This window comes from Chroicocephalus ridibundus, chromosome 1 (assembly GCF_963924245.1).
Source record: "Chroicocephalus ridibundus chromosome 1, bChrRid1.1, whole genome shotgun sequence".
Taxonomy (NCBI): domain Eukaryota; kingdom Metazoa; phylum Chordata; class Aves; order Charadriiformes; family Laridae; genus Chroicocephalus; species Chroicocephalus ridibundus.
The window spans coordinates 68,819,588-68,835,971 of NC_086284.1; the positions used below are offsets into that span (position 1 = coordinate 68,819,588).

Genomic DNA, 16,384 nt, shown 5'->3' on the forward strand with positions numbered 1-16,384 from the left:
GAAAAGCGTTATAAACGTAAACCCCCTACATTTCCAATTTTCCTTGGTCCAATTTTGTTCAATATATTCATTAATGACCTAGATGAGGGGACAGAGTGTATCCTCAGCAAGTTCGCTGATGATACCAAGCTGGGAGGGGTGGCCGACACTCCAGAGGGCCGTGCTGCCATCCAGCGTGACCTGGACAGGCTGGAGAGCTGGGCAGAGAAGAACCAAATGAGGTTCAACAAAAGCAAGTGTAGGGTCCTCCACCTGGGAAGGAAGAATGCCAAACACCAGTATAGGTTAGGGGCGGACATGCTGGGAAGCAGCTCTGAGGAGAAGGACCTGGGGGTCCTGGTAGACAGCAAATTATCCATGAGCCAGCAGTGTGCCCTTGTCGCCAAGAAGGCCAATGGCATCCTGGGCTGCATAGGGAAGAGTGTGGCCAGTAGGTCGAGGGAGGTCATTCTCCCCCTCTACTCTGCACTGGTGAGGCCACAACTGGAGTATTGTGTCCAGTTTTGGGCTCCCCAGTTCAAGAGGGACAGGGAACTACTGGAGCGAGTCCAGCGAAGGGCAACCAAGATGATTATGGGACTGGAGCATCTCCCTTATGAGGAAAGGCTGAGAGAGCTGGGACTCTTTAGCCTGGAGAAGAGAAGGTTGAGGGGGGACCTGATTAATGTTTACAAGTATCTAAAGGGTGGGTTGAAGGAGGACGGAGCCAGGCTCTTTTCAATGGTTCCCAGTGACAGGACAAGGGGCAATGGGCACAAGCTAGAACATAGGAAGTTCCGTTCAAATACACGGAAAAACTTCTTTACGGTGAGGGTGACAGAGCACTGGAACAGGCTGCCCAGGGAGGCTGTGGAGTCCCCTTCTCTGGAGACTTTCAAGACCCACGTGGATGCAGCCCTGAGGGATGTGCTTTAGGCAATCCTGCTCTAGCAGGGGAGTTGGACTAGATGATCTCTAGAGGTCCCTTCCAACTCTGAAGATTCCGTGATTCCGTGATTTCAGTCAGCAGGATATTCAGTATTTCAGATGTGTAAAGGTTAGTGTGTTGCAAAATGACACTTCCTGCAGTAGTATACTTAGAGACTTATATATTTCTTACATGTTCTGATAGCATTAAGGCAAAAGGGAGGAGATGGGTTGTATTTCATATATTTGAGTTGCATTACCAGAAACAGAATAAACAGTTCCTGCGTTCTTGTGGAAAAGTTAATTACTCACATGGCACAACATCATTATAATCAAGACAGAGCAATCAGTTCATATAACAAACCCTATAATCAAGGTAATGTAATCAATGTAAGTAATCAACTATAATAAGCAATTAAATATCTAACTGCATCAAGCAATAACTAAAATTACAGCCCTGAATAATATCAGCTAATTGCATCGTTAGAAACTTGTGTAAAAGCCAATGGCAAATCTAAGTTTTTAACTACACAAAATAGCAGGTATCATGGGAAAGTCTACAGCCTCATCCTGAGAGACGTGAGATAGCAAAACCTGACTGAAGAAAAGCAGTCACATTCCAGTGCCAGGCTTGGATTTGCCAGAGGTCTGGGGTATTAAGGCAGGAGAAGGCTTCCGCACTGGAGCCTTGTGTGGCCCCCGCTCCCCAGTACAGCCAGAGCAACTGCCTCTGGTGACATACTGGTTTGCAGCACGGCAGCCCATGAGCAGACGGGCATGGTGTCACTCAGAAGCTCTGCGCACACCTCGTGTCTTCCTGCCACCACCTACATCTGCCTCAGCTAAAGGCACCGGGGCTGCCAAACCTCCGTGGGGATGTGCAGGGGAGTCAACTCATGTTTCTTCTACATGTCCTGCTGCACTGCGTGTGCTGGTGAGGGCTGACGGGCCTCTCCTCCCACTTTCATGCCAGGCAGATGTTGGCCAAAAGCCACTGAAAGAAAAAAACCTGTTTGAAGATGATTTAGCCTCTCCTAATGGAACAATATCCATCTGTGAACAGACCTGTCTGTCCACATCAAGGATAGATTTGTTTGTGCACATCATCACACACATCAGTGGTGCAGCTCCAGCGTCTGGAGGCTTTTCATTTGACTGTAGCAGTACTACAGAAATCTCTCCCAAATAAAGGAGAGTGAGACTGAGGCTACCACTACAAAAAAGATTAAATTGAGGAAAAAACAATGAGGAAATACAAAGAAGTGAGACAGATCCATGTATGTGTGTTTTTCAGCCATGACAGTATACAGGTACTCCAAGTACTTGCTGGTTTGAGGGATCTGAAATGAATATCTACTGCTCCCAAGCACTAAGAGAAGAGGATTCTGTAGGATCTAGTCTTAAAAATTAAATAGAAATCCTAAAAAAAGCCCTGGAAAGCACAGTGTGAAGTAGATCTGGTTTGTGAGAGTAAAGAAGTGTTTAAGCCACACCAGCTGCTTTTCTCCTATTTTCAGCGCTGGAGTTGGGTTATTTCGGCATTGCAGTCGAGACAGGCAGGGTCCCTAGGCTGGAGCCCAGCGTTTCAGGAAGAAAATTAGCTCCTAAGTTAAGTTCATGCAGGACAGATGGAAAAGCATAAGAAAGAGCAAGTGCTGACTGCAGTCCAGGGTGAAACTCTCAGCGTTGCTCTCATGGCACAACCTCACCTAAAGCGTGTAAGCAAATACTGTCACAACTGCCTCCTAAATATTTAAACAAAACTGGGAATGTATTATTTGCACCAGGGGGTCACTAATGTGTTGTAGTTACAGTAGGAGTATGGCATGGACAGGAGCATCCCATCTCTCTGGCTTCCTCTACATCACTTTGAAGGGTTTGCTCAACTGTACATTTGGAAACTCTTGACATGCATCGCCCCTTAAGCAGGGGCGATACATGTAGAATCCGAATCAACACCCTCTAGCCTCTAAGTCTGCAACTTAGGTCAAAAGAACATGTGAAACCCTAATTCTAGGGCTTATAGTTTCTTAATATATTTTGCTAATTGTGGGCAGAATTTTTTAAAAACGGCAAAAAATTTGAAAACATTCTGTTCCTGATGGTCCAGCCCATTGCAGCCCCTGGCAGTAGCATAACCTCGGGGCTAGGCTGCTGCACAGATACAGGACTGTGGGAGTTCAGAAGTGGCTTGCTCTTTTTTTTTTTATTACTCACCTTCCAAATCCCAGCCAGCATGCACTGTGCACTCCCGGACAGCCCAGGGCTTCCTATGTTGTTGGTCCAGGTGACACTCTCACACAAGAGGACAAAACACAGAAGAAAAAGTAGGAAACAAACAGTAGTACCACATGGGAGGATAACTGCTGAAGTGGAAAGACTTGGAAGGCCCACTTGATGAAGTAAAACTTAAACTGACATTTGGATTCAAAAGCTGATGATGAACTTGGTGTCAATGAGAAAAAAGCTGTTAATCGTCTAGAAAAGACTTTCTTGGTTCATGGTCAAAATGCAAAGCAGGTAGGAATTATTATAGAATCATAGAATTATTTTGGTTGGAAAAGACCTTGAAGATCATTGAGTCCAACCATGAACTTAACACTGCCAAGTCCACCAGTACAGTTTGTTTTCTTCCCATAACTGTACTTCCCCAACTTCCTTAATTTCAAATAAAATTCAGATTTTTTTTTTACAATTCCTGTCTTTCAGGCATCTCTCCATAGTGTTACAGACTTTATTTTCTAGCATCTGGGCTTCCTTTCAGGGTCATAGTTTTTTAAAACCTGGGGTTTTGTAGCAACCACAGCATTGCTGTTAGCCAAATGCTTACAGACAATTTATTTTGTGTTTCGAGTTTCTTAGTGAATGAGAGAGACAGAGATGCAGTGGCTGGTTCAAGTACCAGCCCCTTTAGCGTCCCTGGCACTGACGGAAAGAGCACATCTCCTCACTCCAGTGCAGCAAAGACCAGGAGCTGATGCCTGGCACTCCCAGAAGAGCAATCCCTGATGTTGAAGGGAGAGAAAAGCAACCCACTGAGTCCCATGGTCTGATGGCCTGTCCAAGGAGGTGCCTTTTCCTGCGGGAGCACATGCTCCCTCCTGCCCAGAGGCTCCTACAGATGGGCAGTGACCCCTCTCTTCCCCGCTGCTTTCTGAAATGCAAAGTTTATGAAAATAATGCCATTACTTATAGAAATAAATTTCAATGAGGAGCAGTATTTTAATATCTATCTGTAAACTGTGGGTACAAAAATTTAACATCTCATGAATTACGGGTAAGGCGTTCTATTGGTCTACCAAGAGGTTAAAGATTGTTTATCAGGCATATGAGAAGACAGAGGTTTGTAAGAAAATAGCCAGTTTAAAATGGTTATTGTAATTAGTTTATTTTCTTTTCCATCAGTTGATGTGGGTTCAATATTTGTAAATCTGGAATTGGAGAGTTCAAGGGGGGCTATTATTTCTGCTTTTTTCTTAAAATAGTTAGATTATGCAAGATAAATTGTTTTCTGAAAGCCTCTTCTGCTCCAGAAATTGCAAACTGAAAAGCGAATTGTATGTTTAGCTGCCAATGAGTAAAAGCCCAAAACAAAGGTCAAAAAAACCCACCCCTGCTTCTCATTCCAGAAGGTATAATCATGTGCTTTATGTGGGAGTTGCAAGGCTCAGGAGTAAACAGAAGTATAAGATGTTTTATTTCTTAAAGCTGATACCCCCTCACCACGGTATTGAGGACACTGACCTGCACCTTAGACTCAGATGTTGCTTAATACCATCTTGTCACAGCCAGTATGGAAGCTGTTTGTAGCATTTTAAAAATGCACATTTTTTTTTGTATGTTTATGAGTGAAAGCACAAAGATGTTTGTATTGATCACTCCTATGAATCCTTGGGATCTCCTAGCAGTGGTCTTCCTCAGGAGACATGTATCTCATTGAGAATGTTGATGAAAAATACTGAGAAACAGCTCTTGGGAAGAGAGAGAGAGGAATGACAAAAGATCTGTAGCATTTCCTCTCATTATTTGTACAGGGTGGGATCCAATCAGCTTTATCTCAGGTCCCCAGACAGTGATCCGGTCTGCCTGCTTTCCCAGACTCCTAGTATGTTGGTACCTCCTTTCATGAGTTTCTTCTCTCTTTGGTTTGAAAGCTCTTGGGTCTGTATGCTCCCATGTGCCATGTCCTCTCAGACAGTAAGTGTGAGGCAGACACACATACCTATGCTCCAGCCAGCCAGCCAGAAAGGCACAAAAGCTAGTCGCTAATAACATTTATTTGTTCCTATTTGCATTCCTGCTTTCAGAAAGTTAGCAGAGAGCCTGATCTTGAAGGGAGTGATAATCTGCAGAACACCCAGCTGTTGGCACGAGGCTGAGCTGGCACTGAAGGGTTATGTTTCGGTTTGCTTTGAGGATTAAACTTGAAAAATCTTGGCAGCTCTCTCTCCTATTCATTGCTAGCTCTGCTGTGGATGAAAAGGACCTACAAAAAACTTGTAGGAAGAAAACAGAAAATGAGAAACTTCAAGTTAATGAGCGACTAAAAACATTAGTCTGGTTTTGGACTCCTCAATTTAATCTATATTTACATGTGCCTGGGACCGTTCTGTGGTCCCCAGGCCAACTGGCATGGTGAAGCCCACGTCCTTACTCTTGAAGTCTCTTAGAGTCACAGGCAGCATGGCAATGTCCAAGTTACTTACTGGGAATGGTTCTTGGCCCATGCTAATTTCCAAACCATGCCCAGAAATTATTTTGGAAGAGTGATAGTTTGCCCAGGCCAAAGCCATCACAGGCGTAATTCTAACAATTTAATGGGCTAGATGATCGAATTTCAGGCCTGAGAACATTCTCTGGCACTGGTTAATCTACACTTCTATCGATGCAGCCATGGAAGCTAAGACTAAATAAATACTGTAATTGGAAAAAAATAGCCTTCACTATGTAATTATTTCAATAAATTATTAGCCATATTTTGTGTCTGTAAAGTATGGCATAAATTTCAGTCAATACGGTTTATGCTATATCTCAGTTTTCAGAAAGTTGACTTACACATAAGGGACATGGAATTTTCCCCATGTTATCCAAAATATATGTGTTCTCCAAGGGAACAAAAGCTGGAATAGAAAAACCTACTTTCTGTAGCTCAGTTAAAAGCCATACAACCTCCTCCCCCACAGACATTGTATCAAATCCACCAAAGATACTGTTCAAAGAATACTTTCCTTACACAAATAATGTATTACAAGGCTCCCACCGTCAAAGGGAATGTGAGGTTTTTATTGTATGCTCTTAAAAGAAATCAACCAACCAAACAAAAACCTTCTATATTTGGACTACATCTTCTCTTTCTTGGCGTAAAGCCTTCCTTCTTAGCTGTCTGTTCATCACCCACAGGTTCTAATACACATGCAGGCAAAATATTAAAATAAGAACTGTGCAAGAACGGGGACACCTACAGTTTGCTCTGTAGGGTTCACGGCTGAGCAATTCTTATTTGCCTGAAATTAAAGAGAATTAATGGGTGTCCAGGGTTTTTTTGACACCTCTGAAAATTTTCTAATCTTAGCCTGATGGCAATCTGACTGTATCTGCCCATTATACACAAACACTCTCATACATAATTAGCTAAGAAATCTTCTTTTCCAGTGCTCAGAAAGATGGAATAAAACCCATCCACTTTTCCTTTACATCAGTAAATAAACCCAAGCATGCAACTACATTTTTATACAGAATTCTTCCTCTCTTTGCCAGCCTACTGGTGTTTCTCCTTTGCCTATATCAGCAGAGCTCTAACCAACAGATCTTTCCCATCTGCCCATTTGCAGTTAGAGAGTTACTCGAAGAAGCAGAGAAGGGGAATGCATTAATTAATATATATTAATATAAAAATATTACACATTAGTGGAAGGTATTGCATCGCTCTGTTCGAATGACACTTATCAAGGACATTCCTGGTATCAAAGGATATCAAATTAGTTAAACAGAATATTGTTGCTATATATTTTAAAGCAAGTGTTAACAGATGAAATATATAAATACTTACATATACACGTAAAAGTAGCTCTGTCTCCACCAGAATTGCTATAAGCAGTAAAATCAAGTAGAACCAAGGAGTGGTAGGTATCGTATATTCATACACAGTCTACAGTGAACACTATGAAAATATCAAGTATTTTACGAGCAGTCCATCAGGAATACTTTTATAGCTTTGAAGTGTGTCTCATTTGCCTTTGTTATTAGGGAAGCCAATAAAATCCAATGGGTGCTAATGCAGCGTGGCATACTGTTGGATAATTTTAAACACTTCTTAATGTCTGTGTAGTGTCTTATTCATATAAATGCCTTAGTAGACAGGCAGACCACAGCACCTCTGTAGCATGAAAATCTTGTTCAAACGGAAGCTTTTACCAATGCAACCATTCAGCATCCCCAGTGTACCTCTACTTAAAAGCTGCGTGCTTTAGGCGTTGAGTTCTGTGGGTGCCTGGATAAAGTTAATTTTATCTAATCTCGGTTATTTTTGTACACTCAGTCATCACTTATTTATTTTGATTTGGGGTTGCCGGACTGATGGCACATACAGATGCATTGAGAAGAGCAGACTGAATGCAGAAAGCTGGCTTTACTAGTGCAGCAGGCTTGCTTTTCAAAATTCGGTGCATGAAGGAACGTGCTCATTTGCCATGATGGTGCATGCAAATGTATTAGCCGTATTCACAGTGGTTGTGTCCGTGTCACAGCTCTGACCTTTTTGCTGCACAGAAATATGCAGTGATAATAGTTGGTATGGATTAATCAATCACCTCTCTCCCCAGGGAACAGTGCTGGTTCCAGGCACAAGCACACTTGTGCTAAAAGACCAAACCAATAAAAGGACCAATGTCTTTTTTAAGAGGAAGGAGGTGTAAAAGGTAGGAGAGCTGTGTAAGCCAGGAGACCAGTGCCAAGGTGAGGGTCTTCCTGTACTTGTTGGAGGCAGATTAGACAGCTCTCTCCCTGTCTTTAACACAATCTAGAGTTTTCTGAGGGGAGGATCTTATCATTTAGGGCCAGACACAGCCTCCTGGTGTGATGTGGTGGCATCACTCATCAGCAACCTGTAGTGAGGGCATGCATGCCCAGAAAGTAAGGTTGCTGAGGCATATTTGCTAAATTCACAACCTATGGGACTTTGAGAGAACTTGTTAGTGTGCTCATATCCTGAGGTAGGCTCTGACCCTCCTCACAAAATCAGAGTTGCTGAGGCTGGGTGGCATCTCTGGAGATTGTCTCATCCAACCCTCCCTGCTCAAAGCAGTGTCAACTAGAGCAGGTTGCTCAGAACTGTGTCTAGTTGGGCTTTGGGTATTGCCAAGGATGGAGACTCCACAACTGCTCTGGGAAACTTGTCCCAGTGTTTAACATTTCTTCGTATGTTTGAATGGAATTTCCTGTATTTCAGTTTGTGCCTTTTCCCTCTTGTCCTTTTCCTGGGCACCACTGAGAAGAGTCTGGCTCCATCTTCTTTATTTCCCCCATCAAGTATTGATACACATTGGTAAGGTACACCCGAGCCTTCTCCTTCTCTTCTCTAGGCTGAGCAGTCCCAGCTCTCTCAGCTGCTTCTCTTATGACAGATGCTCCAGTCTGTTAATTATCTTCGTAGTCCTTTTCTGCACTCACTCTAGTACGTCCATGTCTCTCTCACACTGGGGACCCCAGCACTGGACCCAGCACTTCAGATGTGTCTCACCAGTGCTGAGCATGGAAGAGCGATCACCTCCCTGGACTGCTGGTGATGCTCTTCCTAATGCAGACAAGGGTACTGCTGGTCTTTTTTGTCACAAGGGTGCATTGCTGGCTCATGTTTAACCTGCTGCCCACCAGGACCATCTCTGTAAAGCTGCTTTCCAGCCGGTCAGCCCCCACCCTTCTCTGGTGCATGCAATTATTGTTCCCCAGGTGCAAGATTTGGCATTTCCCTGTGCTGAACTTCTTGAGTTTCCTGTGGGCCACTTCTCCGTTCCAGGTTACTCTGAACGATAGCAGAGTTCTCTGGTGTTCCAGCCATTCCTCCCAGTTTTCATTTAGAAGCCTGTGACGGGTACATTCTACCCATCATCCAGTTCAATCATTAAGATGTTACACAATATTGTCCCCAGTATTGACCCCTGGGGTAGACTACTATTGAGTGACCTCCAGCTGGACTTCATGTCACTGATCACAACACTGTGACCCCAGCAGTTCTGCCAGCTTTCAGTCCACCTCATTGTCCATTTATTTAGCGTGTACTTCATCAGCTTGTCTGCAAGAATGTTATGAGGGACTGCCAAAGGCCTTACTGAAGTGAAGATAAACAACATCCAGAAGCAGATGAGTGAGAAGCTCCACTTATCCACTAAGCCAGTCACATCCTTGTAGAAGGCTAACAGGTTGGTCAGACATGATTCCCCCTTTGCAAATCCATGTTTACTATTGTAAACCCGTGTTCACTACTCCAAATCATCTTCCTGTCCTTGAGATATTTGGAAATGGTTTCCAAGGTTATTTGCTCCGTCACCTTCCCACCAGTGTGCACTTCCGTGGATTCTCTTTCTTGCCATTCTTGAAGACAGGAGTGACATTTACTTTCTTCAGGTCCTCTGAAATCTTCCCTGAACACCATGACCTTTCAAAGTGGCTTTGCATTGACATCGTCCAGCCTCCTCAGTACTCATGGGTGCATCCCATCAGGTCCCATGGACTTGTGTATCTCTAGTCTGTTTAAATGTTCCCTAACCTGATCCTCCTCCAACAAGAGTAAGTCTTTCTTGCCCCAGATTTTCCACTGGTCTTAATTGAAGACCAAAGCAAAGAAGGCACTGAGTACCTTCGTCTTTACCATGTCTTTTGTCACCAGGTCACCTGCCTCGTTCAGTAGCGTGCCCATATTTTTCCTAGTCTTTCTTTGGCTGCTAATACACCCATAGAAGCCCTTCTTGTTGCCCTGTGCAGCCCTCACTGGACTGAACTCCAGGTGGGCTTTGGTTTTCTTAACTCCATCCCTGCATGCACATACAATGTCTCTATTTTACTACTTGGTGACTTGCCCCTGGTTGCACTTCTTGTACACTTCCTTTTTCTGTCTGAGTTATATCAGGAACTCCTTGTTCATCATCGCAGGCCTTTGCGTGATTTCCTGCTTGTTGGGATGAACTGCTTGTTTGGAGGGGGTGATCCTTCAACATCAACCAGCTCTCCTGGACCCCACTGCTTTCAAAAACTGTGTCCCATGGGATTCTTCCAAGCAAATTCCTGCATAGGCCAAAGTCTCCTTTCCTGAAGTGTGGGGTTGGGATCCTGCTTTCTCCCCTGCTCCCTCCTCTTCAGATCCTGAACTCCACCATCTCATCAGCAGGGGCAAGGCTGCCCCTGACCTTCACATCCCTGACAAATCCTTCCTTGTTTGTAAATATGAGGTCCAGCGGAGCTCATCTCCTTGTCAGCTCCTTGACCACCCATGTTAGGAAGTTGTTGTTAATGCATTCCAGAACCCTTCTGGATTACTTGTGCCCTGCTGTGTTGTCCCTCCAGCAGATGCCTTGTGCCTTCCCCAGGTATTGGGGTAAAGTCCTTTACTGCTTTGAAGTAATAAAGTAGTTAAAGTACTCTATGAGCACTAGGGCTTGAGAGATATCGAGGTGCTGGAGCGAGTGCAGAGGAGGGCAACGAAGCTGGTGAAGGGCCTGGAGAATAAATCTTATGAGGAGCAATTGAAGGAGCTGGGACTGTTTAGTTTGAGGAAGAGGAGGCTGAGGGGAGACCTCATCACTCTCTATAACTACTTGAAAGGACATTGTAGAGAGGTTAGTGCTGGTCTCTTCTCACAGGTAATTAGTGATAGAACAAGAGGGAATGGGTTCAAGCTGCAGCAGGGTAGGTTTAGGCTGGACATTAGGAAAAAATTCTTCACAGAAAGAGTGGTTAGACACTGGAATAGGCTGCCCAGGGAGGTGGTTGAGTCACCATCCCTGAATGTGTTTAAGAGTCGTTTAGATGTGGTGTTAAGGGATATGGTGTAAGGGAGAACTTTGTAGAGTGGAGTTGATGGTTGGACTCGATGATCCCAAGGGTCTTTTCCAACCTAAATGATTCTATGATTCTATGATGAGTGTGAGGCTTCTTCCAGTTGTCTGAAAAGGCCTCATCTATTTTGTCCTGATGAGGCAGTCTGTAGCAGACACCCACCACAACATTCCCCATTTTGGTCTGGCTTCTAATACCGACATAAAAGCTCTCAGCTGGCTCCTCATCTGTCCTTAAACAGAACTCCATGCATTCTTGCTGCTTTCTCTCATAAAAAGCAACTCCCCATTTCCGCCATCCTACATGTCCTTCCGAAAAAGCCTGTATCCATCCATGACAGCACTCCAGTCCTGTGAGCTATCTTACCATGTCTCTGTGATCCCAATGAGATCATTGCCCTGTGACTACACACAAACCTCAAACTGTCTGTTCTCTGGACTGTGTGTGTTAGTCTACAGACACTTCAAAGAGTGCTAAGCATCCCAGAAAGGGATGAGACCTTTCCTTGTGTTGTCCTGTGGATGCTTCCTTATCCATGTGCATAAACTTGAAGTGGGCCCCATTTAGCCCTGTTATGTTGATTGTGAGATTTCTTTTGTCCACATCACCCTGTTCACTTCACTTGAGTCGTTCGTCCACTACTTCCTCACTTGATTGTTGGTCCTCATCTCTCTCCCCTGTTGCTCCTAACTTAAAGCTCTTGTCACTGATTGACTAGACTATGGGCAAAAATGCTTTTGCCCTAATTAGTTAGGTGGATCCCATCTCTTCCAAAAACTCCTGGCTCATGAAAGATCCTCTCATGGTCATAAAAGCCAAAGTCCTTTTCCCGACACCAGATGTACAGCCAGTTCTTGACCTGCTGGATCCACCCAGCCCTCCTCAAGCCATTTCTCCTCACCAACAGGATTGAGAACACCACTTGGGCTCCATGCCCTTGACCATTGCCCCCTTCCAAGATCTTCCAGGATCAAGCTGAAACTTGTTATTGCTGTGAATATGATGGACAGCAGTTTTTCATGGATTTGCTCCTCATGGTAGAAAAAGCCATTCCTACTGCTCATTCCCCTTCTCTGTCATTTCATCCCCATGCAACAGATGAAATCAGGGTTGGAGTGTAATTCTCTGCAAAAGGGCAGCACAGCCTGTGACTGTTCCTATGCTTGCTGTGCTAGCAAAGAAACTACAGTCCTGTTAGTCCTTCCAACCAGATCTGTCCCTGGAAGTCATGGCTAAAGGCTAGTGCTTTCCCAGGCCTATGGAAGAATGTTGTCCTAGTCCTAGTGGCATGCTGTTTGTGTGGTATTTGCTTTTCCTCTAGAGAAAAAGAATTACTGAAGCATTTTTTCTTACACTTGTGTGATATAAGTAAATAATTTTGGATGCAGGAAGCTAACCTTTCCCTAACCCTTAGGAGTTGGTGTCCAAAACTTCTTTCAGTTTGCCAGAGTAATGAGAAAGGCAAACAAGCTGATGGATGAGCTTTATTTGTTGACTTGTCTGCATTCCTGCTTAGCTCAGCATTTTTACTGATTATGTATTTTGGGTCAGCAGATTTATACAGTTCACACTTCGTTATCCAGCAAGCATAGAACACTCAGAAGTGATCTTAATCAGTACAGATCTTTCTGCAATTTCTGGAGTGTTCCTGGATGTTTCGTAAAGCTTTAAAATGCAGTGGAAGTTAATCAGCACAGATTTTTGCTAACAACTTAAGTAGTACTTTGCCTGTAAGTTAGCATGGAAAGAGGGGGTGGCACACAATGGGTTCCATCTTCTCTCTTGGAAGTGGTCTGACTGACATGCTGGAGAGCACCTGAGTGCTTTGAAGTCACAAATCATGACGTAGGACTAGATAAGTGGCAGGAAGTTGAGAAAGACTTTTTTTGCTAACGTAAGTAATTCCTGCACTTTCATTTGGGAATGATGCCTGATCACAGAGAACTCTTCAGTCTCAAATCCTCCATAGGCAAATATGGTGTAGTCCTGAAACTGGCTGAGGTGTGCAGTCTCTAGCCTCCAAGTGGCCATTCACCAAGTTTGGGAACGCACATCTTGCATCTGGCCAAGAATATTTCACTGCGTTCTTCCTTTATATCAATTTGTGGGAACCGTTACAAGCAAAATATGAAATACGAGCAATGAATGTACATTTTGCAATACACATAGGAAAATAAGGCAAAAAAAAAAACTTGATGCAAATTACTTCCCCTTTATGACTTCATGTTTTCATTAGTCTTTGTTTTGCTTTTGGGGTTTGAAGTGTGAGTAGTAAGTGGAATGCTTAAAGTATTAGCTATTTTAATTAGTTTTCACTATGGAAATTGTTGAAATCCTTTAAAAAGGAAAGTGCCGTATCTGGAAGACAAATAGCAAACTAAATCTTTGTGCTAAGTAAGAAACTGTACCACGAAAAAGAGTGACTGGACCGTTCTCATAAAGCAGTACTATTTGACATCAGGGAAGGAAGGGGTTAAACGCCAGGGGTGATGTCTTCTTAAAAGACCCGACTAGTACAGAGAGAAATAAATGATAGTCACATAGCTTAGTGGCAGACTGAGGAAGGAAAATGTAACTCTGAGGAGAGCCATTCTGGAAAGAAAGCCAACATGGGGGTGTGTGAGCCGCTTGCCCAAGTGTCTGCATTGGCTTCAGCTCCACAGAGGTGTAAGCATCTGCACCATGGGTACATGGGACGTGGTGCCTTCACGCTTCCTCCACACTGAGGACTTTTTTTGACTATTTTTCTCTTTACAGGAACCCAGACCTTTGTATAACAAAAGGTGCCAGTTTTATTCAAGTGGAATAGGATTCCTGTATGACGCCTACCAGACAGAGGTAAACAAACTCACCTCATCACACCCTTGTTTCTGCTGTGCTTTGAGGGGCTGGGGAGGAGGGAGGTGTTTGAGAGTATGTCTGCGCATGTAGGTCACAAGTTGATAGAAAACCAACTTTTTTTTTCTCACACAAGTGACTCCCCGCTTGTCCAAGCCTCTGATGATTGCAAATCCTTACAGCCAGTGAGGTTTTGAGTCATCATCAGTGTTTCTATCCAGTACATTACTCTGGGACTGGAATGATTCCTAGTCCATCTATACTGTATATTAGCTGTCTGGGATGTATTTGTCACATTGGCATCTTTCTCTAAGGAGGTTTTTGTAGACTTGAAGTGGAATAGAAAATATCTAAATGAATCCATTTGCATTGTCCAAAAGACTTCAGATCTTTTCTGTATTTGCCAGCGGTTTGAATGCAGCTTCTTTATTACCTCAGTGACATTAACATGGTAGGAAAAGTGCCATACCCCAATGGCTAGCCTCCTGAGAAATACAGATTTAGTTTGTTTTCCTATTTTTCATTTTATTATTGTGGTAAATTGGTGGGAGTGAAAAGAAAATCAAACAGAGCAGGACTGAGAACAGCTAAACAGTGGTATAACTTACAAAAAGCCAGATGTCCTTCATCACCATTCCTCCCATGGCTAAGAAAAAGTGTATGGGGAGCGTTACCGTTAATAATTCTAGACAGCTTAGCAAAGTATATTACCAGGTTAAGCAGCTGATACTCCTTAAATCTTGCTGCTAGGGCACCCCATTGTTGATTCCAGAAATTTATGACAAAAATATTTCATTGACCTCCTTGCCTAAAGGCCTACCCGGACAAACTTATGACCTGTGACAACACCCTTGCCTGTAAGTTTCACTCCACCCTCTTCTAAAGTGTGCATGGACACTCAGACACAGACATGTCCTGAGAAATGCCTCTAATCCCTGTGATAGGTGCGTAGCTGGCTTCACACTGACCACAACTCCCTGGAGGTGACCCCAGCCTCGGGCTTCTGGACAGACAGGTTTCCCCAGCTCTGCAGATTCTTTGAATGTCTAAAGAGCTCCTTGCTCTATTCAGGCAAAAAAAAAAACCCACGTATCTTTTAAAAGTGTAGTTAGTTTGCAATAACATTCTTGTCTGGTTGCCCACTGATCTAGAGTCAGCATGTGCTAATTTAGAGTTAATGATCTGTGGTATTTGAACTTGGCTTTTGCTTTTCCAAAGTTAGCCAGCTAGAGAGCAGGGGACATGCTCTGCATGCCAGACGAACACCTAACTAGGAAGGCAGATTCTTTACTGGGTGCAAGTTTCCTTTTGATCACCATCTCTAGCCTGAGAGCGGTCTCCAGCTCATGTAGCTTGCCTGGTTCAGTTCTTCTCTTTGCTCAAAGCAGAGAGAATTTGATTTTCTTGCAATTACCATGAGTTGAGAACATCTCTTCAATTTATGCTGAGGGGGTGGACAGGCACAAACAGCCAGAACATGAAAAAACTAAACGTCTGGTCACTAAAATGAAATAATAGGTCTTGACACACAAAATACCCACAAATGGCCTGTTTTCACCACCCTTGCTCACACCGCACAGTAATTTGTTTATTTTGGTTCATTCACTGTTCTCCTAAAAAGGAGTGCCTTGCTCTTTGCGTGTTTTAAAAATGCAGTGATAAAAATAGACAGCTACAGTAATTCCCTTAACCGATAATTTAATAGTCCAGAAGCAGCTAAAACCATGTTTAAGATCTTGCCGATCTCCCTCTTAAGTACTTCTAACCTTCTGCAGAGAAAAGGAGCAAACTGGCCTTACTGATGCTTGGAGAGGGGAAAATTACTTTTATTTCCTATCAGAAGTGTCCCCAAAGCCATTCATCAGGATGAACTGCCTTTTAAGCAGCCCACTCCATCTTATGAAGCCCTCCGATGAGTAATGGGAAAAGGGTATTTTAACTATGCAGGTCATTTTGCCCACATACAGGGGGGCAAAACCAAAGTCTTAAGTTCCACTCTGTGCAAAAGCACTAGGGCATCCTCAGCAAAGCAGAGGCATTGGCACACTCTACTCTGGGACTGTTTTTCAAACTGCTTTGAGAAGCAGCCAGGTGTGATGTTTCAGTCACTTCTGAGCTGGATCTTGACTAAGCTGACACAGTCATCGATGGTAGCGTGCTCCTCTCCTGCAGTAAACTGCAGCTCAGGCTGAGGACCGCTGCAGCTGAACGTGACTTCTGGCCAACAAAGCCCTTATGTCAAATTCCAGTAAGTTCAGATGCAACAGAACGAGGTTGATGGAACGAGGTCCTATCTCAGGGTGAGATATTCCTTGTGACAACTGGGAGCTCCATTTCCAGACTGCAACCTAGACTAAGACTGTCCTTGTATAACCTAACTTCTATTTTGGGTTAGAAGAGATGATTTGTGTGAGACACGGACTGCAGGTGTAGCCTTGTCCTGGGCAGCAAAGCAATCCCAAGGCATCATTTTAACTTCCTTTTAACTTTAACTTTGTCACTCTCAAGCAAATCCTGCTAAGGACAAGTGCGGCAAGTCTGAGACCAGCTGCAAAATTAACTTACTTTGCTGCTGAGTGTGTGTGTTTAA

The 16,384-nt window shown here is 43.7% G+C and overlaps 1 protein-coding gene across 2 annotated transcripts in view; it reads left to right on the forward strand.

Annotated features, from left to right (window-relative positions):
- TMEM255B (transmembrane protein 255B) overlaps nt 1–16,384 on the forward strand; it is a 79,169-nt gene that overhangs the window by 44,905 nt on the left and 17,880 nt on the right. For both annotated transcript variants that reach the window (XM_063347397.1, XM_063347488.1), the window contains one exon: nt 13,714–13,794. In XM_063347397.1, the coding sequence (XP_063203467.1) occupies nt 13,714–13,794 (81 nt within the window). The remainder of the gene's footprint in view (nt 1–13,713; nt 13,795–16,384) is intronic.